A 24,157-nucleotide genomic window follows, 5' to 3' on the forward strand; every position below is an offset into this window, starting at 1 on the left:
CTAAACCATAATCATTTTATAAGAAAAATTTCACTTTTCCTTTGACACTTTGTATAAACCAAGAAAAAATCATTTTATTCTTAACATTAATTACTTATTCTTCAAATCATATTTCAATATTTAATATTAAACCCCAATTAATATGTGTATTATGATAAAATAACATATCATTTCTCTTTTTTTTGAAGTATGCAAAGTTTAAAATGAAGAAATAAAATTAAACGAATTTTTTTTTATGTATAAAATAAACACCTATAGAAGAAATGTTAAGGAAATAATCAAACATTTTTGAATTAATATTTTTAAAAATGATTAAACATTACAAATATTTTGAGAGTGAGGAAGTAATAATAATCCCTTAATAAAACCAAATTTTAGAATTAAAGCCTTTTATGAAAACCACAAGAAGTGTAAGGTGTGGTGCGAATGGATAAATCTTGACATGGCCATTACAACTCTTCCCTCCTCTCATCACCTCCATTTCTGCTTCTTCTCTTCATCATCTTCCAAATTCTCAATCACTACACAATTATGCCTAAATTTTCCCCCGAAGAATCGTATTTCACTCGTCATTTGTTCTTCTTCTACTTCGCCCCCTCCGCCATCATCGTCGTCGCCCCAAGTCAGTGAACCCACTCCCACTGCTGAGTCCTGTGTCAATGCCGGCCTCGACCTCTTCTCTAAAGGACGGGTATTATCTTAATTCTGTTTCAATTTCATGGCAGAAGAAATTCCTTAATTATTATGTGATTGCATTGTTTTTCAGGTCTATTATAAACAATGATAAGGTCTGCATATACATTATGCTTTATGAAACTCCTCAGTATTGTTGTTGTATTGTTATTTTTGTTGATTTAGACAGAGAGTGTGTCGATTGAGGTTCGTGACCATAAAATTTTTGTTTATTTATATATATTTATTTTTTTAACAAAGATATACTTCAATTGTAGCTACGCCACTAGTTGTAGATATCAAATAAGTTAAGTAAGTAAATAAAAGGGATTCGTTTTAATTTATGCAATTTAATTTGATAAATGACAATAGAGGTTTTGATTTCGAGTTTTAATATCCCCATCATTTGATCATTTGCAGTCATATTATTCCCTTCTATTTGTTACCTAATTTTCCTCAAGTGTTCTCCAAGAGTTTGTTGTTGGGTATTTGACCTGAGTTTCTTAGCATAAATAGGTTATAAAGTTTCCGTTTTTGAGTAGTCATTTTCTTGTAGAAAAAAGTTTAGTACTCTATAAATTGAGGCTCGTTCCTTCTAACTTAATCAACATTCACAATGTAGTCATAGGGGGCTTTGAGAGTTTGGTTAGGGCAAGTGTTCTCCAAGAATCTGCAACTTGAGCAAGTTTACTAGTTTGACATGTCTATTCAAAATTTTCCTGTTTTGAGTAAATCTTATGGTAACAGTTGTACTCAGAGGTGTATCTAGGATTTTTAGTTTATGAGTTTTGAATATATCATTTTACACATAGCAAATGAACTTTTTGAAACATAACTATGAGGTTTGAGCCAAAGCTACAGGGTTTTGTTGAACCAAATGGCTGAAGGGGTGGCTCTGCTCCTACACTTAACACCCACCCTAATCATGCTTTATTGAAAATTGGTCGTGAGTGGACTTTTGACAGTGACTTGAAAAATAGGAAGGTACTTTCAGATTTTATCTGTAACAACAACTAGATTTCAAAATGCGTATGACTGGAACTTTATAATAATGCTAAGATTGTAAATTTGACATCAAACAAGAACATGTGTCACATGAATTGAGATAGATGGACTAGGAAGGAGTATAATTGGAAAGTAAATTTCTGTCTAAAACTGAAAGTGTACCAAAAGATTGATGATTCAAAGATTTTCCTACTCAACAAGTTTTTCTGTTAAATCTTGTGCACATCAGAAGCTTGAATGTCTGAGTTATAGTTTCTTGTGTATCTCTATTTGATCCTGCATAGCAAGCTTAAGGATAGTATCTAGTAGGTTGAATCACAATTATTACTGGAAAAGCTATCAATTTGTTAATGTCATTGATCAAATCTTCTTTTTGCTTTTAATCAACAATTTGTCTTTTGTGAAATTACCTATTTAAAATCTATTCAGTTGGCTTTTTTTTTGGTTATTTCTCACTTAATTATGTTTCCAATAATCTGCATTTTGGTTTGTGTACAAACCTCTTGCAGTTGGTTACAATTTCAATCTGCAATATGGGCGACATGCACCTTATTGTTCACTAAATTTGATCTTTCCAGGTGAAAGATGCTCTTGTGCTATTCGACACAGCACTTACTTTAAATCCCAACCCTGAGGAGGCTCAAGCTGCATTTTATAACAAAGCATGTTGCCATGCCTACAGGTATATCTCTCCTTTGCCTCTTTCATGGTTGAATTGATTAAGCTGGATCTTATAAACGGTTATTTGTTTGAAATCATGTGAGACATTGAGAAAAAAAACATATTTTCGACTTTCTTCTCGTGTAAAATGCAAGTAAAGGAATTTAAAATTTCTTAATCACAGTTTTAGCTTTGTGAACTGTAAGTTGAGGCACCTGTAGTTTCTTAATCACAGTTCTTAGCTTAATTGTTTCATTGGAAGGATCACTAAAACCAATGTTGAATCTTCAATGAGCGTCTACTATACTTATTTATTCTTCTTCACTCTTTTATTATTTCTCTATTTGTTTAATAATTTATTTTTCTTTATTAACTCAAGGGGGGAAGGAAAGAAAGCTGCTGAGTGTTTACGCACTGCTTTGAAAGAGTATAACCTTAAGTTTGGCACAATCTTAAATGATCCAGATTTGGCTTCCTTCAGAGCATTGCCTGAATTTAAGGAACTACAGGAAGAGGTTTGTTTCCAGCTGTTGATATAGTTCTTTAGTTTTCGTCATGCTTGGATGTCTGAATTTAATTCAGCTCCTTACCACATTGACTATGTTACAGTATCTCCAGAACTTCGTAATGCTCTAGCTTTGCTTCATTGTTTCTGAATCTCATAGTCTTCTATTTACCTCACAGGCTAGGTTAGGAGGGGAAGACATAGGTTACAGTTTCCGTAGAGACCTTAAGCTCATCAGTGAGGTACAAGCACCGTTTAGGGGGGTCAGAAGATTCTTTTATGTGGCATTCATTGCTGCTGCTGGAATTTCTACATTTTTCACTATACCCAGGTTAATCCGTGCAATTCAAGGTGGAGATGGTGCTCCTGATTTAGGGGCGACTGCAGGAAATGCTGCTATAAATGTCGCTGGTAAATAAGGACTACCTTTGCTACGAATCATTTAGTTCACTTCTAAAGTTCTAGAAATTATTTTTGCTGGCTATATTAACTTGCGCTTTTAAATGAAAAGAACTGTTTCTCAAAAATGATTAACCTCTTGAACCAGCACTCTGCAGGTATTGCTGTTTTTGTGGCTTTGTTGTTTTGGGACAACAAAAAAGAGGAGGAACAGCTTGCACAAATATTGCGTGATGAAACACTATCAAGGCTGCCTTTGCGCCTTTCAACTGATAGGATTGTTGAACTCGTCCAGCTAAGAGACACCGTGAGGCCTGTTAGTGAGACAATTTCCCCTTTACTCTTCCTGTCAATTTCTAGAAGTTGAGTGGAAAACGTCCGGAGTCCTTCAATTTTACCTTGAAGAATGAGATGTCCTGTATGAGATGTCCTGTCACTAGTCTAGTTCTCGTTGCCATGTATCCTGCTTAACAGATCAAAAGATATTGTTTACCTCCTTCGTTTGAAGAATCCATTTCCATCACATTTACATTGTCGGAGGATAATTAAAGAGAAAAAGTCAGTAACATATTTTGCTAGGTTTGCAACAAATGTCTTTGTTTCATGAGCAAAAAGCTATCCCATTACGTATTTGTTCTCTCTGTCTCTCTTTTTCCTTATTAAAAATTCCGGACTTGAACATATTCTCTCCTTGTATTTGAAGTTTGACCAATTTGCTTGTTAGGTTATTTTGGCTGGAAAAAAGGAGACAGTCTCTCTGGCTATGAGAAATGCTGAGAAATTCCGCACTGAGCTTCTTAAACGCGGGGTCCTTCTAGTTCCTGTTATTTGGGGTGAAGGTAGGGAAACAAAAATAGAGAAGAAAGGTTTTGGTGTTTCGCAAAAGGCAGTCGCTTCCCTCCCATCCATAGGGGTAAGATTGAAGATTTTTAGTAGCACTTAATGATCATTTTAAACAACATGATGCTATTGCATGCACATCAAGTCTCAAAGTGCAAAATATATATTTTTTTTACATGCTACAGGATTTTTGAAAGTCGTTTCTTGTTGCTCAACAAGCATAAGACGATAATCTTAATGGTGCATTTATCTCATTCAGGTTCTTATTTTTGTCCAATCTGTAGGAAGATTTTGACCAAAGAACTCAGTCAATAATTGCAAAATCAAAACTGAAGTCAGAGATCCGGTTCAAGGCGGAGGTCGTTTCACCTGCAGAGTGGGAAAGGTATATCTACCTGTTCCAAATACTCTTGAAACTACTCATCCCATCATGGTCATGTGCATTTATGTTTGTGCCACTTTAATTTATTGTACATCCCGTTACACAGTTTGATCGACTGAATTGTTTTCCCTTGTACCAGATCTATTGTCTGACATCAAATCTATTTCAGGTGGATAAGGGATCAACAGAAGTCTGAAGGTGTTACTCCTGGTGAAGATGTCTACATTATACTTCGTCTAGATGGTCGTGTTCGACGATCAGGAAAGGTCAGTACTTGTTGCTGCAATTCTCTTCTTTGGTCCATTAATCCTGACTCAGTTATATACTTATATGCATAGATAATCAGCACATAAATTGATCATGACATAACATAGATGACTGAATCCATAAAAGTATAATTTACTACTCATACGGGTTAATTCTTCGATTTTAATATCGACCAACTCTGCAGGGGATGCCTGACTGGGCTCAAATTTTAAAGGAACTGCCTCCAATGGAAGCAATATTAAGCAAGCTAGAAAGATAATACAAGTTCCTCTTGCTGAGTGCTAAAATCTTTTCACTACCTGGTGTATTTTCGGTCAGTCTCCTTACTTGAAATATAAAAGGCACTAATTGATGCCTGTTGAGCTTGTCTGTTTTACGTTTCCATTTTTTCACGAACATATACTGTACTATAATTCTATAAATTGATATTGATATTTGCCAGATGAATATCCAAAGGATATGAAATCCCATAGGAAATAGAAATCCAAACAATGGAACTCATAGTTATTCATCTACTGCTGAAGCTAGAGGTGGATCCATGATTTTAATTCAATATATACGAATTATCACTATATGACACTTTTTATGACACTGGATCTGATATTTAGCTTTAGTTAGCACTTTTATCATTGAAGGTTGGTTTGTTGAACAACCTTTGGCGGAAAACTATATTGCATGCATATATAGGTCAAATTATCAATCTCACTCACACAAAAACACACATTAAACCTTGAATATACTTAGTGAAATTTCTGGCTTCGCAAGTGCATACAAGTGAATCCACCTGTGCTTGAAGTCTTGGTTTTTGTTACCTTATTGAAGGTTGGGACAATCAACTGGACAAAGAAGGAAAAAACAAGAGAAAATATATCTAATGGGCTAGGAAGTAATTTCTGCTATGTAGTTGACTTCTTTGAGAAATATTATTATTATTTATTTATTTGCAGACGTTCAAACTGAGTTTTAGTTTATAATTTGTTAGTACATCGATCTGTTTTAATATTAACCTAAGTCTTTTTTAATAAAAAACGAGAAAATAAGAAACTATATAAGCTGGAATGGTTCCAACAAGAAAGATATTCTGAACCTACTCCAATAAAAAAATACCAATAACTTTGCCAGGAAGACTTTTTCATATTAAACTACAGTATAAGGTGAAGGCAGACCATGATTTGAAATTCATGTATATTAAATTTTAGTCTTTTTTGAGTGTTATCGAATTCTAAATTAATAATCTATACGTATTAATAAATTGCTTGAAATCAAAATTACTGAATTCTGTCGAACTGTCTTGGTTGAAGAGACCAAGATGATTGTGCATTATTCTATTCCTTTTAAAATTTGAGTCCCTCCTTTGCCTGCACGGTCACTCTGCTTGATGCATTTATTTAAAAAAAAAATTCAGTACTCAAATATTTGTGTAATTTTTAGTATTAGATTATGAATATTTTAAAATCTCGAGAATAAATGTGATGATTTACTATTGTACAAGGCACCTAGACATATTTTATTTCTAGTATTTCTCCCGGGACTTTATTCTAAAGAGCAACCATGGTGTTAATTTCTTATTTTTGCTTATGTAACATTTGACATATTTTAAGCCTATATAAAAAGTACTATACTACTAGGGCCGTTCAAAATTGAATTGAAACCGATAAGTCGAACTGATAAAAAAGTTATTGATTTATAGTATTGGGTTATTGGTTTAGTGGTTTTGATAACGGTTTTGATTTTTTTTTGTTATCGGGTTATCGGTTCTTAACGGTTTAAAGTTTTTTCTTAACGGGTTAATCGATAACTCGATAGTAAATTAAATAATTATATTTATACCATTTTGTATATAAAGTTCTCGACTTAGAGTTTAATTTCCTACTTTTATTTTTAATTGTCTCAAACACTTGATTATTCTACAATGTGAAAGTGTTTGCTTTTGAGCGAGATGTAACTTGTGAACTCAAGTACATGGTTTATTTGGTTTGTCACCTTGTTTCTAAGTGATTTTTAATATTTTTTTGTTTGTGTCAAATCTTAACGATTAAATCGATAGCCGAACCGATAACGATAAAAAACTGATAACTCAATATCTTAATGGTTCTATCACGGTTTAGCATCTCTACAAACTGATAATCAATAAGCCAATTCGATAGACTTTAAAATCAAATCGAACCAATCGATACATAGCCCTATATACTACTATTAACCATAACATTATTTAGAACATGTTTGAAGTCGGTGAAAAAATTGTTTGGACTCTATAAATAATACAATGTTTTTCTTTTTGGATTAGCTTTCTCGTACCTTGATTAATTTTACGGAATATCTATCACATTCCGCTATAAATAAATATCAGTTAACTCTGTCCACTAAAACTAAGACAAATTGAAAAAATTTATTACTGAGAAAACCAATATTAAGCAATTTTGCCTTCTCTTTGATTTTTGGCCTAATATTACTCTCACTATTTGAAAAAGTGAAAAGTTTTTTTTTTTCCTAAAATGTTTGTACAAAAAAGAAAATCTCTCAGAGAAAAAAATATGCGAGTGAATTACAAAATCAATTCTCGTTGAGTTGAAGTTTTTTTTTTTAAAAAAAAAATAAAATAAATTTAAACACATGGAGTATATCCATTTTGCATTGGAGCTACATATATAATAAAGAATAAAAACGAAACAATTTGCTAAAGATTAAGTATGAAAAAAGATATTAAGATAACAAAGAAAACATAATTAATTAAGTTGCCTATTATAATAATAATATAATAATTGACATCATTTTCTTTGGTAGGTTTTGAAAGGTTCATCTATTTTGATGATGACTTGAACTTTCCAACAGCAATGAGTAACGCGTTTGAACTGGTAAATAAACGAAACCCATTACCAAAGAAGCTTCATTTTTCATTTGAATTTAATATCATATTATTATTATTATTATTATTATTATTATTATTATTATTATATCCATTGAAATTAATATTATTTCTTCTCCGACCATAATAATACTTGATTTGCCTTACGTCCACTATCATTTTATATTATGATTAGGTCTAAGATTAGGACAACTAAACTCTTTTACTAAATCAATATGACCATATACTTCTAATAATAAACTCTACTTTCCCCTAAATTTCATTATATTTTATTTTTTTTATAGTGAAACTAAGTTTTAATATAAAAAAGAAATTGTTCATATTCAATGTGTATGCTACATGCATGAGAATATACATTATTCAAATAATCGAGATGCACACAAAATGATCTGAACACTATTAATATAATAAAATTACATAGAAGACATGATTTTTTATAAAAAAATTTAAGTGAGACCTTATATACCTTTATTCTTGGATTTCTTATTATTGTAATTAGCAACACGTTACGTTATTGATACAAGTGGTAACATCATGTGCCTTCATATGGTGAAATAGTTTTCGAGAATGTTGGGATTATAACCACAATGATGAATCCTTTGGATCACAACTATTAACTATTTTCCCACTATAAAATCTCAACTTTACACTTAAATCCTTCCCACATAATTATATACCAAGGAAAATTAGTTTCACATAGAAAAATTATATAAAATATACAAGTTGAAAATTATTTTTATATATATTAAATTTTAAATATCTTTAATTAAGTTTCGCGACTTTATCATTGCCTTTTCCGCAATATATATCTATATTATAGTATACAAAATGTTTATTACTCTAAAAAATAATTTTCATCCTACCAAGTACCGACCACACTTGATGTTTAAAATATACTGAGAGCTTATTTGGATTGACTTTAAAAAATAGCTTTTAAGTAATAAATAAATAAATAAATAAATAAAATAATTTTTAAGTTAAAAATAAAATAAAATTCTAACTTAAACAACTTGTAAATCAAAAAATAAAAAGTATGAAAAGGCCTACTTTTCATTTTTAACTTTTTAAAAGTCATTTTAAATTAATTTTAAGTTATTTATAATTTTATCTAACGCTCTTAATAATTAAAAAATGACTTAAAAATTGATTTGATAAACTTTTAAATCAATTCAAATAGGCTACGAGTCAAATATATTTTGTACATGTTATTTATATTTTGAGAATGGCACTTTGGTAAATACAGGCAACATGGACACCATTTCACGAGAAAGGCCAAAAATATAGTACTATTCCTAATCCCGCCATATTGTCGTTGTGCTAAAAACAGTAAGAATATACCAACAACATGGTTGCGTGCGAATGTTTCGCTCTTAATCAGAGATTTTATATATATAAAAATATTATTAACGATATTTAATAAGTAAGAATATACCAAAAATATGAATTGCGTGCTGAGTATTTCACTTTTAATCAAAGATTTTATATATAAAAAAATATCATTAATAATATTTAATATTATATAATTTAAATTTAATGGAATTTTAATATGTGTTGGAAAATTTAAATTACAGTGGGAATATGGCAGCACCAGTAGTAGTAGTTAGAACATACAAAAATTAAAAAAAAATCAAGTTGTTGTATCTCTCTATTGATATATATATATATATATATATATATATATATATGAGTAAGAGAGAAGGAAGATAACGCACCGATCAGCATTGAAAAATTTATCAACAATGGCTGCGAATTCCTTTTGTTCCATTTTCATCATCTCTTCATTATTGATCGCAGCTTTGATCATCTCCGGCGATGCTACCGGCGGCGATTTCGACGTGAGCGGTTGGATTCCGATGAAATCCGCCGATAGCTGTGAAGGTTCGATAGCGGAGTGTATGGCTGCCGGAGAATTCGAAATGGATTCGGAGAGCAACAGGCGTATATTAGCAACTACTGATTATATAAGCTATGGTGCGCTGCAGAGTAACAGTGTTCCGTGTTCTAGAAGAGGTGCGTCATATTATAACTGCAAAACAGGTGCTGAAGCTAATCCGTATACACGTGGTTGCAGTGCTATTACTCGTTGCCGGAGTTAAATTAATTAACGATCGAATTAATCGATGTTAATTAATTATTAGTAAGTGTAATTGTTTTGAATAATTTCGTAGTGTTTATATTGTATACTTTAAGTAGGAGTATTTTTCTTTTCAGTTGCAATTTCAAATAAAGTGACAGTGGTGCTTTGGCAGTGGTTTATGGTTAATACAATGTTCATTTGGTGTTTGTTAATACATGTATTATTCTCTACTTGTTTTTGTTTTTTTTATTATATTCGCACAAATATTGTTGCAAACTAAAGGAAATATTGACGCAATTGGTAGATTTGTTATTAGGTGACTAAGGAGGACATAGATTCGAATTGTGAAAACAATATCTTGTAAAGATAGACTTTGTGGTTCAGAGCTCTTTTTATAAATTTCCCACATAACGAGAGCTTAGTGCTATAAGATGTCTAGGGTTCTTTTCATAAATTCCCCATATAACGAAAACTTAGAGCTATAAGATTGTGGCAAACTAGCAGTAGTACCGAAAAATTAATGACAATATTTTCTTTGACTACGATTTTTCCGGTAATTTTGAACGATGAAGATTGTCATTGTACTATATATATTATGTAACTGTTATAAATATGTAAAATTCTTTTCAAGAAAATATCAAATAAATTGTCAAAAAATCACCGTAGTTCAGCACTAGTTAACTTGTGGGATTGTCATGTACTCTACAGGCACGTTGTCAAATTCAAAATCTGATGAATCATGAAGAGGGACGTAAACTATATGCCAATTATAGGTAGAACTTTTCCATGAGCAGGCACAAACGACCAGCTAACCTCGACGAAAATGACTAAAGGTCCTTAAATCTTGACAATAAATAGTACACCATACAGATTTAGATAAATAAAATAGGTTGACCTTCTAAAATATTCAAGTCTAATTCAGATTTGAGCTAATGAAATCCTCAAATGTTGAAAACCCCCAGAAAATATTCATCCTTGATGCCATTGGATGATCTTCGTGTGGTTGTTACCAGCTTTCTGGTTTTGTATACCATCTAACAAAACTGTAAGCATTAACACTACGAAAAGAAACAGAAAAACAAAAACTTTGTTTTATCAGTTGTTTTTTCTTTATCTGCCATTCACATGCATAACCAGATAGTGCTTTATCTGGCCTTCTTCTTAGGTGTAGATTTATCAGTTGTTTTTTCTTCGACGTACGGATATTCTGGTGAACTTATCCATAGACCGGCCAATATGATCAAATGGACACAGAGGAGGACAAGTGATGAGTAAGTGTTGGAGGGGAAGACATTCCAGCAAAACTCTACAGCTGCGAACAAGAATAAACTGCAGTACAACACGAAAACTTGTCAACAGAAAATACCAAAAAAATAAAGCAAACAGAGAAGTTTGAGTATTAAGTTGTATACCGTAGGAGGGTTGGAAATGGTGCTTTCCACAATAAATATGGTAAGCAATAGAAGTACCTGCAAACAAGCTCTAGGACATCAATGGTTTTATCTTAATTCAATTAAAACTTTGACACAGAACCCAGGAACGCAGTGAAAGAGCGAGTAATCTTCCAAATTTCCATTTGCTTGGCAAATGTTAGTCAAGGCCTTTATGTCTTGTTTGGTGCCATGCTAGCAGGGGAGAGGAGCTGATTTTTTGTGATCTTCACCGACTCACCGGGAAAAAGTTACACACAGAGAGGTGGTCAACTACTCAATGAGCATTTTATATTTAAATACACTTCTCCCTTAAGTACATGCTGCAGTCCCGTGAACTACTAACAAAATGCACCCCAAAATTCTCTGTTCTTCAATGAGATGCTGAAGCATCTCTATTTATTACTATGTCTGTCTGAAATGCATTATTTATTTTAGTGTGGCACAATTACTAAGTTAGAATAAAACAGTTTATCATTCTGATTTCTGATTAAACATTTCAATTATGTCCTCTTGAAATATTTGTTGTACTTTTATGAGCAGTTACCACCAGAACTGAGCTCAATACAAACATAAGATCATAAAAGCATGCATCTATCTCAAGCTGAATATTATTGTTAACTATTCCAAGAATCAAAGCAAAATTATCATTTACTAAAGCTTTTCAAATGTTTAAATATATGGAAAGTTGCATATTTAAATTAATGTGGACAATTAAAATCTTCTTCTAATTCACTCTGAGAATTAGTTCAGCTAACCCTTAATAACACATCAAGACATTTGTGTTAAGAGGTGAGGAGTATGAGATCGAATCCATGACCTAAAGAAAGAAATAAGCTGCAAAAACTTACCAAGAATAAAATTGGTAATGGAGGGATCGGGCACATATAATGCCAATGAAATTCCCAACAAACATAGTCGTCACAATATCTGAGAATGAAATAGACACAGACCAATTCAGCAACCAAAGATCATGTCAAATCAAGACAAAACTAGTGACAGTATAACACTTGACAGCCTTTTTGAGTATAGAAAAATCACAAAATAAATTGTGCATGTTGCTTACGGTCAGCTTGAAGGACTTTCTTGGTTGAGGAAGGATTTCTCTGAGAAACTCTGAGCTTCAGTTGAATGATTTTAGAACGCACAACAGCAAACAGTCCTCCTTCATGCCTGCAAAAGATGAAAAAGGAAAAATGCAGTCCAGTAGCCGCTAACTTATTGCCTTTGTATGTAGAGAAGAAAATGATATAGTTATCATATTATGACTTTTCTTTTCCTACTTCAGTACTGGAATATCAACGCCACTACACTAGATGTAATGATAATATGAGAAATACTCACCTGCACCATCTGTAATGAGCAAACACCAATAGCAGACTGAGATGAGCAACTAGCAAAGAGAGAGCAAAAGCTTTAGAAACAAAGATGTCTTCAGGAACAAATTTGAAGTTGACAGACCTGCAACAAAAGAAGAGAGTTACGATAAATTGTTCTTTGTAAAGGATAGCACAACATCATGACATGAGCATAATGTTGCACCAACACAGTTGATAGAAATACAGTTCTTAGCGAATAAGATTATTCTAAAAGGCATACCAAATACAACTTAAAATTTATAAGGATTTGACTGAACTTTAGTTAGAAGATCAGAGTAGGCTTAGGGTAAGAGTGATATTCAAGGGATATGGGGAAAAAAAGTACTTTGCTGTCTACGTCCACTGAAAGAAACGAGCCCACTACCCACCCGAACTCCCAAGGGACGAGACAGGGAACAAACTACAGCCAGCAGTAAGAACATGCATCTCCTACATTTAGCAGACACCACCAAATACCAGTGTATTGTTTGATGACATTTAAGGTAAAAAGTGCATGACAAATACAATAATGTTGTTTCATATAATGATAATGCACGGTTATATAACAGTGTGTCAAGTGAATAGATACACAATCTCTTATCACCATATTAATGCTGATTTCATAAATATCCAGGGGTATAATGTTTATTCATTTTGCACATTAAAACAATTTTACTGAAACATAAATAAATCCAGAAAGAAGGATGACGGCAATGTTAAAGACTCAAAAGTTGCATGATATTTTTGATATGGTGCCTCAGAGTACCCATTATGCACAGATTGTGTTTAAGAAAGTACCAGAAGTGGATGAAAACCCGACCAAGATTGAAAGCGTTTGATAAATATGAAGCTGGATGTGACAGGATAAAAGGAAGCCCTATGAGAATCTGCACCAATCACCAATCACCATGATCATTGGTAAAGAATTTGATCAGAAGAAGCTCCATTCAACAGAAGTATACTCGTAACCGACTCACCTATGCATATGAACCACAAACTCATCAGTCGATCTCTGAGGAAAGAATAGAAATAATATTGTAACAATTAAAAGAATGCCCAAGAGCATTGAAGATGGAACATATAGATCACACAAAAGTTAAAACATCAAGTTTTGTTCATGAGTACGCCGAAGAAAGCGATACCTTGATCCTGGAGCAACCACAAACCTCCCCTCCCCAAATAACGAAACATGCTTAAACTATTTTCCATAACAACATTTACAAAGAACACAATTGCAGTCATGAACACAATAACAAAAGTAAAGATAAGAAAATCATGCCGCCCGCTGAACATCATTGCATTAGAAATTAGAAAGGGAACTTGGAGATTACCCACCTGCACTAATGCAGCCCCTGCTAAAGCAGATATAACTCCAACAATATCCATTGCCTGTATTTCAAGTTCCCACCATATAACACAGAAGCTAATCAGAGATGTAATTCAACGTCCTACAGAGATTATTAATGACCTATACTGTCCCAATAGTATACCTTCACCATGAGGAGCAACAGAGGTGGTGCATACAGGAGCACATTCATCTTTATGGAAACAGCTCCGCTGTACTAAAGAGAAGACCATTGATCAATCTTAACTGATGGTTTTTAATCAATGATATAGAGAAAAATTTAATCCAACGATTAAAATGTCTAAGCAAGCAAGAATATACCTGAAAATTACCAACCCTAGATGCCATTTTTGGCAGATAATTGAGACCAATGCAGCATGGAGGAGAGTAGTGGCAAAACAATCATTAAATAATCGAAGAACAAAGATAGAGTGAACTCTTTTCGACAGAGAAAGCAAGGAGAGAGCCCACCAAGGTACCTGGAAAAAATATGTTTCCGATTACTCATAGCATATCTTAACTCCAAGGAATAAAGATTTTCTACTTAGTACAAAGTGGTTGAATTCTGAATATTTACTGAAAGAACTTATTAGAAGTTTCAAGGCTAAAGCTAAATCAGAAAGAGAAATGGTTATCAGAAGAAAGTAAGACATATTGCGGACATTCTCCTCTTGCTACAGTTGAAAGCCAACCTTAATTCAGTGTGAAAAGATATACAAATTCCCAAAAGTTTTGGTCGAGACTCCGTCTTATTAGAGATGTTCAGACAAATTTTTACAGATGTCCTCAATTACACATTACAACTTCCTCTGAACCACACATAATTATTTGTGGAAATTATTTGAGCAAAAATTCTTGATCTCCTTAGCATAAGATTTGAATGATATTGATAAATGGTCTAACTACAGTCCCAAGATTCACTGTTCTTTAACTTCTTTATTTAGAAATACCTCCCAGAGACGTAATAACTTGTCAGCCTCATCATATTTTTCCTCCATAAATCCCGTTGAAGTTCAATTTTGATTTATCGTTTACCAAGATACCTCCTTTAAATAAAGCTCATCTGTGTAAGCTTAAAGAAGGTGCATTTTGTCACCAGGTCTCAAATTGAAGTCTAGAATTTTATTCTTTATAAAATGATAAGGTTTCATTCATAAGAGCACTAAGATTATCCTAGAGTTCAGTCTATAGTGGCAAAAGTGAGAAGATAAAGTATATCCATGTATAAAACTATATATAGGGACCTAGAAACTCAAATCTTTTGAAAGTGTATGCAGACCTTAGCTCTAAACACTCTACCCTCCCCAAACCCCACTTTGTGGTAATACACTAGGTATGTTGTTGTAGTCAACACTAACAAATTTCACCACTGGATCCAGTCTTACAGCAGTCACAATACAACTCTTTTTCAAGAATACATTAGCCTAAAACATTATCCATAAAATTCAGAATTACCAGTTCCAAAAAAGTTATCCATAAAATTCAGATGAAGAGGACGCCTACCACATCAGTCTTCAAGTAGATGAACAAGACAATTGCAAGATCCAGCACGTAGAGAAAGCCAAAAAGAATCTGCACTGGCATGAGAAAATAGAAATCAACAACTGGCATGCAAGTAACGTGACCATATACCGAAGGACATAATAGTGTACGGATTATCCAATGAACGAGCTGAATATGCCCACATTATACAAAAGTCACAACTAGTTAGCTAAACAAGTGACTACACCTTATGTATGTATGAACCTTCCAGAACATGCAAAACCCAGAAAAAGGATACTAATTTTTTTTCTCATGCTGGAATCTACTTTAAGCTTACACCAGCCACACAAGCATAGAAAGTGTACCATTGCAATTTTTTCTAGTTAGTATTAAGTTAGAGGAAAAGAAAATATTTACTTCAGATTGTCATTATTGGAAAAGAAACACTCTAGAAGATGGTATACTTCCAAGAGTAGTAGCATCTTCAAAGAAAAGTGCATCACGCCTCACGGGCATGAATATCTAGCTGGAGTTCCAAAAATTATGACACAGAGTCGAAGCAAAGCAAGAGTTAAGATTGTTAATGTAACTGCTTAGAAATCAAAGCCTGCATAAGAAAACACCTACTTTACTAGTTCACATCATCAATACAGATGCTATGCTTCCATTTTATTATTTGTTAACACATAACAACTATTGTCTCACTTACTTAAAATTCAGTAGCAAAATCTATGAAATTTGGAAGGGGACAACCAATTAACTGCATTTACGTGCTCTTTCAAATCTAATCAAATTTGAAAGTGGACAATCACAATCAATCTAACAACTCCTTACGCAAGTTCACTGGCTATCACCGCAAAAAAAGGCACCTCACGGAAATGGAGAAAGTAGGAAAATTACCTGAGCAGGATAGACTTGACCTCCAGTAACATATTGTATAGCAGAGTAAATATAAAGAAAGCCTGCTGGGTAAACTAGAGGCCCCGTGTCACCTTTCAAGTTACTATAATCCCTCTCTCCTTCGAGAAAACCAGTAACCTATTAAACCAAAAAAAAATAAAAAATCAATCAATCAAAACTATATAAGTAAGATATCAATAAATCACACTATAATGTCAAATACTGGTAAATATTTTGCCTTAATTTGTCATTTAAGCCAAATTACTGATCAGACTGAATTCAACTCAAACCGTTGCTACATTACTGAACAAGACAAACAAACAGATCAAAATGTTGAACTCTCACCTGAGACATATAAGCATCCCAATCAATTTTCGTATCTAAAAAAAGGAGAAATTGAGGAATTTCACAATTTATGAATTTTATGATTTCATACACACATAAGAAAAAAAAATGGAAATGAAGTGTGGAAAACTGAAACTTACATGGAACGTAAGCGATAATCAACGCAACGAGGATGGCATCAGCAATGAGTATTGCAATAGCAAAAGGTATTTTAGGATTTTTAACGAGTTTTTGAATGAAATTCTCCGATCTATTACTCTTGCGTATAGCAGCTGCTTTGGCGGCCATGGCTGCCGGAGCAGGAGAACTGACGATCTCGGCGAAAAGACGACGTCTTAGGAATTTGGGAATTGGGATTTCCTTTGCTGTTTAAAACGCAGCGTTTCATAGTTCTAAAAATATGGAGAAATAACCCTGATCTATTTGAAGTTGAACAAAAAGGTCCTCAATTTTTTTTATGTTTAAAGAGGCCCCTGAACTATTAGAAGTAGAATTATAGTGCCATATCTGTCAACAAATAGCACAATTAGGCACCTGATTCTAAGAATTAGACAAAAAAGACCCTGATTTATTAGAAGCTGAACAAAGAAGCCCTCTATTTGTTTTTTAGTTTAAAAGGGCCCCTGAACTACTAGAAGTAGCATAAAAATGTTTAAACTAGTTTTTAAGCAAATAGCCCATTTATAATTTATCCACATAATCATGTTAGGGACCTTCATGTCCAACGCATTCCCCTTAAATATAGTAATTTATTGACTAAATATCAAACTAATCTCCTAATTTGAATTGGGATAATTATATAGAATGACAAACTAATAATGTAAAATAAATACAGTATCTATCGTTTGATTTATTTGTGTTTCATAGCAAATTGTTTGTCAGTCGCCTCTCTCACTCATATTCTCGCTCGCTACTCTCTCTCATATTCTCGCTCGCCATTCTCCCTCTCTCGCTTATACAATAGAAATGTATAAATTGTGTTTCTCTTTGTATAAAGCGAGAGAAAATTGTATATACACATGCAAATACATATATCTCCGTCCTATTTATAATCATACAATACAATATTTTCCTGGTCAAGTCTCTTTTGTCTTTCTCTCTTTCTCGTTTTATACAAATTCAAATTCCATATAATTTCTCTCTTTCTCGTTTTATACAATTCGATTCAATTGTATATTTCCTGTCGAAGTTTATTTTGTCTTTCTCTCTTTCTCGATTTATACAAATTCAAATTATATATAATTTCTCTTTTTCTCGTTTTATACAATTCGATTCAATTATATACAAATTCAAATTTTATACAGATATACAAACACATACAATTGAATTGAGAGGCTAACAACGATTTATACAAATGAGAGGCTAACAACAATTTATAAAAATGATCTGCCAACAAAATTATACAAATCATAAGAGGAACTAACGAATTATACAATTGCTTCTTTTGTATATATGTATAGCGAAATAGGCATAGTTCAGTTGTATATGTATAGCGAATTATACATATGCATGTTCATATGGAATGCAATTATGTTCATTATACTAATCACCTTAATAAGTTCACATACTTTTTTTTTTTTTTTGAAGTTGATGTGTATAACTAAAAAAAGCATATTTAATTAGCGAATGCGAATCTGGATTATCTTTATTTAAAATAGAGCTACTCTTAATTGAGATTATTTCAAGTATCTAAATAAATATCTTGGTAATTTGAAGAAACTAACAATATTAAACCTTAGTTTTTTAATATTTTACTTATTTTTATGTTGGTATATTTTCAACCGATTCATATTTGATCTATTCATTTGCCTTCCTAACTTGAATCGTGTCAGCTAATAGAAGATAGGTATACTTAAATATATTATCGAATTTTGAGAAAAAAATTATTTATGTCATCTATTAAAAGAATAATTGAATGACACAAATAAAATAAATTTTAATAAATGACACAAATAAATCTTTTTAAAACTTTGATGGCATACTTGAACTTTTTCCTTTTTAAAAAAATGAATAATTAATGACGTGGTCAAATCATAATTGACCACATGCAACACAAAAGTTTTGTAAAATCAATTTTTTATTTCTGACAACAAATAATGATATTGATTAGTAAAAATATATTTATTTATTTCATTTATTACTTTTATAATATCAAGAAAAGATGAACATTTTCTCTTTTAAACAAACGTCATGTCGTTGAAAAATGAAAAATCATTTCTCGGATACATAAATAGAAAGAGTTGATAAGATAAGACATAAAGTGTGTTCACCAATAGCGTTTTATGAGTAAAATTTTATGTCTTCTTATTTATTGTTGAAATTACTATATTACCCATTCCGTTTAATTTTATTTATCCACTATATTAAAAATATATCAATTTATTTCATTTACTACTTTTATAATATCACAAAAAGATAAATAATATTTCATTTAAAAAAATGTCAAGTCGTGGAAAACTTGAAAAAAATGCTTCTCGAATACCAAAATAGAAACAATTGATAAGATTAGGCATAAAACACGTTCACCAATTATATTTTACACGTAAAATTTTGTTATTTCTTATTTATTATTAAAATGACTATATCACCCCTTCTGTTAAATTTTATTTGTCTACTATATTAAAAATGTATTTATTTATTTCATTTACTACTTTTATAATATCAAGAAAAGATAAATATTTTATCATTTAAAAAATGTTAAGTCCCACTAGAAAAAATGCTTCTCGGACACCTAGATTGAAAGATCAAATAAGATTAGGAAAAAAACGTGTTCACCAATATCGTTTTATGAGTAAAATTTTGTTACTGTTTATTTATTGTTAAAATTACTATATTATCCCTTCCGTTTAATTTTATTTGTCCACTATATTAAAAATATATTTATGTATTTCATTTATTACTTTTATAATATCCAGAAAAGATAAAACATTTTATCTTTTAAACAAACGTCATGTTGTTGAAAACTTGAAAAAACGCTTCTTAAATACCTAAACAGAAATAGCTGATAAGATTAGGCACAAAACATGTTCATCAATAGCGTTTTATAAGTTAAATTATGTCATTTTTTTTATTGTTGAAATGACTAAATTACCCCTTCTATTTAATTTTATTTGTCCACTTTATTAGAAATATATATATTTATTTCATTTATAATATCTAGAAAAGATAAATACTTTTATCATTGAAAAAAGTTCATGTCGTTGAAAACTTGAAAAAACGCTTCTCAAATACCTAAATAGAAAGAGCTGATAAGATAAGACATAAAACGCGTTCACCAATAGCGTTTTATGAGTACAATTTTATTACTTCTTATTTATTGTTGATATGACTATATAACTCCTTCCAGTAATTTTATTCGTCCACTTTATTAAAAATATATTTATTTATTTCATTTATTACTTTTATAATATCAAGAAAAGATAAATATTTTATCATTTAAAAAAAGTTAAGTCGTCGAAAACGAGAAAAAAACTCTTCTTAGATACCTAAATAAAATAATCGATAAAATTAGGCATAAAACGCGTTCAACAAATAGCGTTATATGAGTAAAATTGTGTGTCTTCTTATTTATTATTGAAATTACTGTATTACCCTTTCCATTTAATTTTATTTGTCCACTACATTAAAAATATATTTATTAATTTCATTTATTACTTTTGTATAACAAGAAAAGATAAACATTTTATCTTTTAAACAACCGTCATGTCGATGAAAACTTGAAAAAATGCTTCTTGTATACCTAAATAGAAAGAACTAATAAGAATATATATAAAACGTGTTCACCAATAGGACTTTATGAGTGAAATTCTGTTATTTCTTATTTATTGTTAAAATGACTATATTACTCCTTTCGTATAATTTTATTTGTCCACTATATTAAAAATGTATTTATTTATTCCAATTATTACTTTTATAATATTAAGAAAAGATAAACATTTTATCATTTAAGAAACGTCAAGTCGTTGAAAATTGAAAAAACGCTTCTCGAATATCTAAATAGAAAGAGCTGATAAGATTAGGTGTAAAACGAGTTCAGTTATAGCGTTTCATGAGTAAAATTCTATTAATTCTTATTCATTGTTGAAATGACTATATTATCCCTTGCTTTAATTAAAATTCTATTACTTCTTATTCATTGTTGAATGACTATATTATCCCTTGCTTTAATTTTATTTGTCCAATTTATTAAAAATATATATTGTTTATTTTATTTTATTACTTTTATAATTTCAAGAAAAGATATACATTTTATCTTTTAAACAAACGTTGTGTCGTTGAAAGCTTGAAAAAACACTTTTCAGATATCTAAATAGAAAGAGTTGATTAGATAAGGCATAAAATGCGTTTACCGATAGCGTTTTATGAGTAAAATTTTGTGTCTTCTTATTTATTGTTGAAATTACTATATTACCCATTTCGTCTAATTTTATTTGTGCACTATATCAAAAATATATTTATTTATTATTTTTTAAAATATCAAAAAAAGATAAATATTGTATCATTTAAAAAATTGAAAACTTGAAAATACGCTTCTCGGATACCGAAATAGAAAGAGTTGATTCACCAATAGTAATTTATGAGTAAATTATGTGACTTCTTACTATTGTTGAAATTACATTATTACCTAGTTTTATTTGTCCATTATATTAAAATATATTTCTTTTTATTTTATTTTTACTTTTATAATATCAAGAAAAGATAAACATTTTATCATTTTAAAAAAGGTCAAATCGTTAAAAACTTAAAAAAAGCGCTTCTCGTATACCTAAGTAGAAAGAACTGATAAGATTAGGTGCAAAATGGTTCACCAATAGCGTTTTATGAGTATTATTTTTTTATTTATTATTGAAATTACTGTATTACTTCTTTGATTTAATTTTAGTTTGTCCACCATATTAAAAATATATTTATTTATTTTATTTATTAATTTTATAATATCAAGAAAAAATAAATATTTTAACATTTAAAAAAAACATCAAGTCATTGAAAACTTGAAAAAAGCTTCTCAAATACCTAGATAGATAAAGATGATAAGATCAGACATAATTTTATTTATCCACTATATTTTCTATTTGAAAACTATATTAATATTTTTCAAATAAAAATTACATAAATGTTCAAAGTTCATATAAATGAGTCTTTTCTCAAATTCGATAACATATTTAATATTTTTTGGGAAAATGCCCAAGTATCCCCTCAATTTATGCCCGAAATCTCAGAGACAACACTTATACTATAGTAAGGTCCTATTATCCCCCGAACTTATTTTATATGCAATTTTCTACCCCTTTTAGCTTACGTGGCACTAGTTCGAAAAAAAAAATCAACCATTGTTGGGCCCACAAGATAGTGTCACGTAAGCTAAAAAGGGGTAAAAAATTATTAATAAAATAAGTTTAGAGGGTAATAGGACCTTAGTATAGTATAAGTGTGTCTCTGAAATTTCGAGCATAGGTTGAGGGGTACTTGGACATTATCCCTATTTTTTTTAATAACAACATCAATTAGTGTTGTGAGTGACTTCTCTCCACGTGTAGTACTTCTTTCCACTCTTCATAACCTCTTTCTGCCAAATGTCAATTTTCTTTTAATTACTAATCTTCATCTTTGCTTACACATATTTCACGCCTACAAGGGATCGAACTTACAGGTAACAAGTGCAATTCTTATCACATCCTAAATATTACTAATATTGAATAGCTTACCAAAATAATTATATACATTATATATATTTTTTTTATGATAGTTCATATTAAACTATTATTGAGTTTGTATTGTCGTTTTTTAATTGTTATTTCAAAAGAAAATATTAATTAAAAAATTTAAATTTTTTTAATTGAAAATCTAATTAATTTAAATTCACACCATGTAAGTTATATTTATTATTTCTTATATATACTCAATTTACCATGTAAGTTATATTTATTATTTCTTATATATACTCAATTTACTAAACTAAAGTCTGATTATACGTTAGATATTCACAATAAAATTTGATTATTTTTTACTATTCGAAAGAAAGTGTCAAATCCATATGAAAAGAAATTTATACTCAAAACTCAAAACCTTTGGCTTAGATATAAACAGTCTCATATGATACATCATATCAATACCAAAGCTATTATTTTATTTATCAATAATTATTTATCTATTTTTTTTTTATCATTAGTTATTTATTTATTTATTCTCATAAATAAAAGATAATTTTCCCCTATTATATCACTTTCAATCAATTCCTTTATAGAAAATATGAAATTCCTTAAAAAATTTAATTCATTTACTTTATAATTATAAGAACAAAATAATAAATTAGTCATATTAATCTGTTATTTTTAAATAAAAATAAATAAATAATTAAAAACTAAGTGAATATACTATTTAAATAAAAGTCATAGTACATAAATATGCTCTTTAACTTGATTTCGAATCACATTTATGTCCTTCAATTTTGGGTTTGCACAAGTAAACATTTAAACTTGTATAAAATTGAACAAATAAACACGCATGTTCCATATGTTATTTTTTATCCAACATGATATTCTACGTGTATTATGCTATGTAGAACTCATGTGTTTATTTATTTAAAAGTTAAACAGTTAAAATATTTGTTTGTACATTATGAAAGTTTAACGTCAAAATTAAAATTTAAAGCTATTTATGCCTAAATAAAAATGTATATATAATGAGCAAATATAAGAGGATGGATATAAATAGCGGATCCATCTTCTTTCAATATCATTCCATCACCTGAAATTCCTCCTGACCCTTCTTCTTCTTCTTCTCCAATTCTACTTCCTTTTACCTTTTGCACTCAAAAAACTCTTCAGTTTCCTAAAAAAGTACATTTCGATAATGGCTTCTCAGCAAGATGAGCTAAAACACAGAAGTACTACGAAATCACAACAAACAGAGCAATACACAAAATCTGCTCACGATAAGGATTCAAAATCGAACAAAAACATCAACAGATCAACAAGAAAACAGATCGCTAAACGAGGCGTCAAATCATTGACAATCGCTTTATCAATTCCACTTCTATTAACCCTAATTGACATTTCTCTATTCGGATCAAGTTACCAGTACGTTTCAATGGAGAAGCCTTTCTGGTTTCCGCGTCTATGGGCTTTACATTTAGCCTGTTTAGGTTCTTCTCTTCTAATGGGTCTTTCTGCTTGGCTTGTTTGGGCTGAAGGTGGGTTTCATCGTCAACCTATGGCTATAATTTTGTATTTAGCTCAATTAGGGTTGAGTTTGGCTTGGGATCCAGTTGTGTTCAAAGCAGGTGCAACTAGAATTGGGTTAGTGTTATGTGTGGCTTTGTTTGGAGTGTTGATTGGTTGTTTTAGGGCTTTTAAAAATGTGAATCCTATTGCTGGGGATTTGGTTAAACCTTGTTTTGGATGGGCTGTGCTTTTGAGTTTAGCAAATCTTAAGCTTGTGTATCATTAGGAAGAAATAAATTAATATAGACATATGCACTTGTTTTTTGTTTTGTTTTGGCTTGTGAGGCTTATGTACTGTAAATTTACATGTTCTATATTTATGTTTTAATTAAATTAAATTTACATGTGTGTTCTATATTTTATGCTTTAATGAAAAATTAAATAAGCTTTTGCCTGTTCCA

The 24,157-nt window shown here is 30.8% G+C and overlaps 4 protein-coding genes across 4 annotated transcripts; 3 read left to right on the forward strand and 1 right to left on the reverse strand.

Moving 5' to 3' along the window:
- Positions 1–385: 385 nt before the first annotated feature.
- On the forward strand, positions 386–5,177 carry LOC101252117 (protein LOW PSII ACCUMULATION 1, chloroplastic). Its single transcript, XM_004247389.5, has 9 exons — positions 386–691; positions 2,256–2,359; positions 2,717–2,852; positions 3,022–3,253; positions 3,400–3,557; positions 3,966–4,154; positions 4,366–4,466; positions 4,633–4,729; positions 4,915–5,177. Exons 1-9 carry the CDS (start codon positions 443–445, stop codon positions 4,987–4,989), a joined length of 1,341 nt encoding a protein of 446 aa, XP_004247437.1. The 5' UTR covers positions 386–442; the 3' UTR covers positions 4,990–5,177.
- Positions 5,178–6,609: 1,432 nt separating this feature from the next.
- On the forward strand, positions 6,610–9,885 carry LOC101251815 (rapid alkalinization factor). The gene has a single exon (XM_069289085.1). The coding sequence runs from the start codon at positions 9,336–9,338 to the stop codon at positions 9,690–9,692; it is 357 nt and encodes a 118-aa protein (XP_069145186.1). The 5' UTR covers positions 6,610–9,335; the 3' UTR covers positions 9,693–9,885.
- A 612-nt stretch (positions 9,886–10,497) lies between these two features.
- LOC101251511 (dol-P-Man:Man(5)GlcNAc(2)-PP-Dol alpha-1,3-mannosyltransferase) lies at positions 10,498–16,980 on the reverse strand. Its single transcript, XM_004247387.5, has 13 exons — positions 16,674–16,980; positions 16,534–16,568; positions 16,189–16,326; positions 15,310–15,378; positions 14,128–14,285; positions 13,952–14,018; positions 13,797–13,850; positions 13,260–13,348; positions 12,448–12,564; positions 12,170–12,276; positions 11,955–12,033; positions 11,086–11,142; positions 10,498–11,002 (listed from the first exon to the last, which is right to left on the reverse strand). Exons 1-13 carry the CDS (start codon positions 16,819–16,821, stop codon positions 10,819–10,821), a joined length of 1,302 nt encoding a protein of 433 aa, XP_004247435.2. The 5' UTR covers positions 16,822–16,980; the 3' UTR covers positions 10,498–10,818.
- A 1,269-nt stretch (positions 16,981–18,249) lies between these two features.
- Positions 18,250–24,157, forward strand: LOC101251222 (translocator protein homolog). The gene has a single exon (XM_069288901.1). It carries the CDS (start codon positions 23,386–23,388, stop codon positions 23,980–23,982), a length of 597 nt encoding a protein of 198 aa, XP_069145002.1. The 5' UTR covers positions 18,250–23,385; the 3' UTR covers positions 23,983–24,157.

Source organism: Solanum lycopersicum, chromosome 9 (genome assembly GCF_036512215.1).
Source record: "Solanum lycopersicum chromosome 9, SLM_r2.1".
Classification (NCBI taxonomy): Eukaryota; Viridiplantae; Streptophyta; class Magnoliopsida; order Solanales; family Solanaceae; genus Solanum; species Solanum lycopersicum.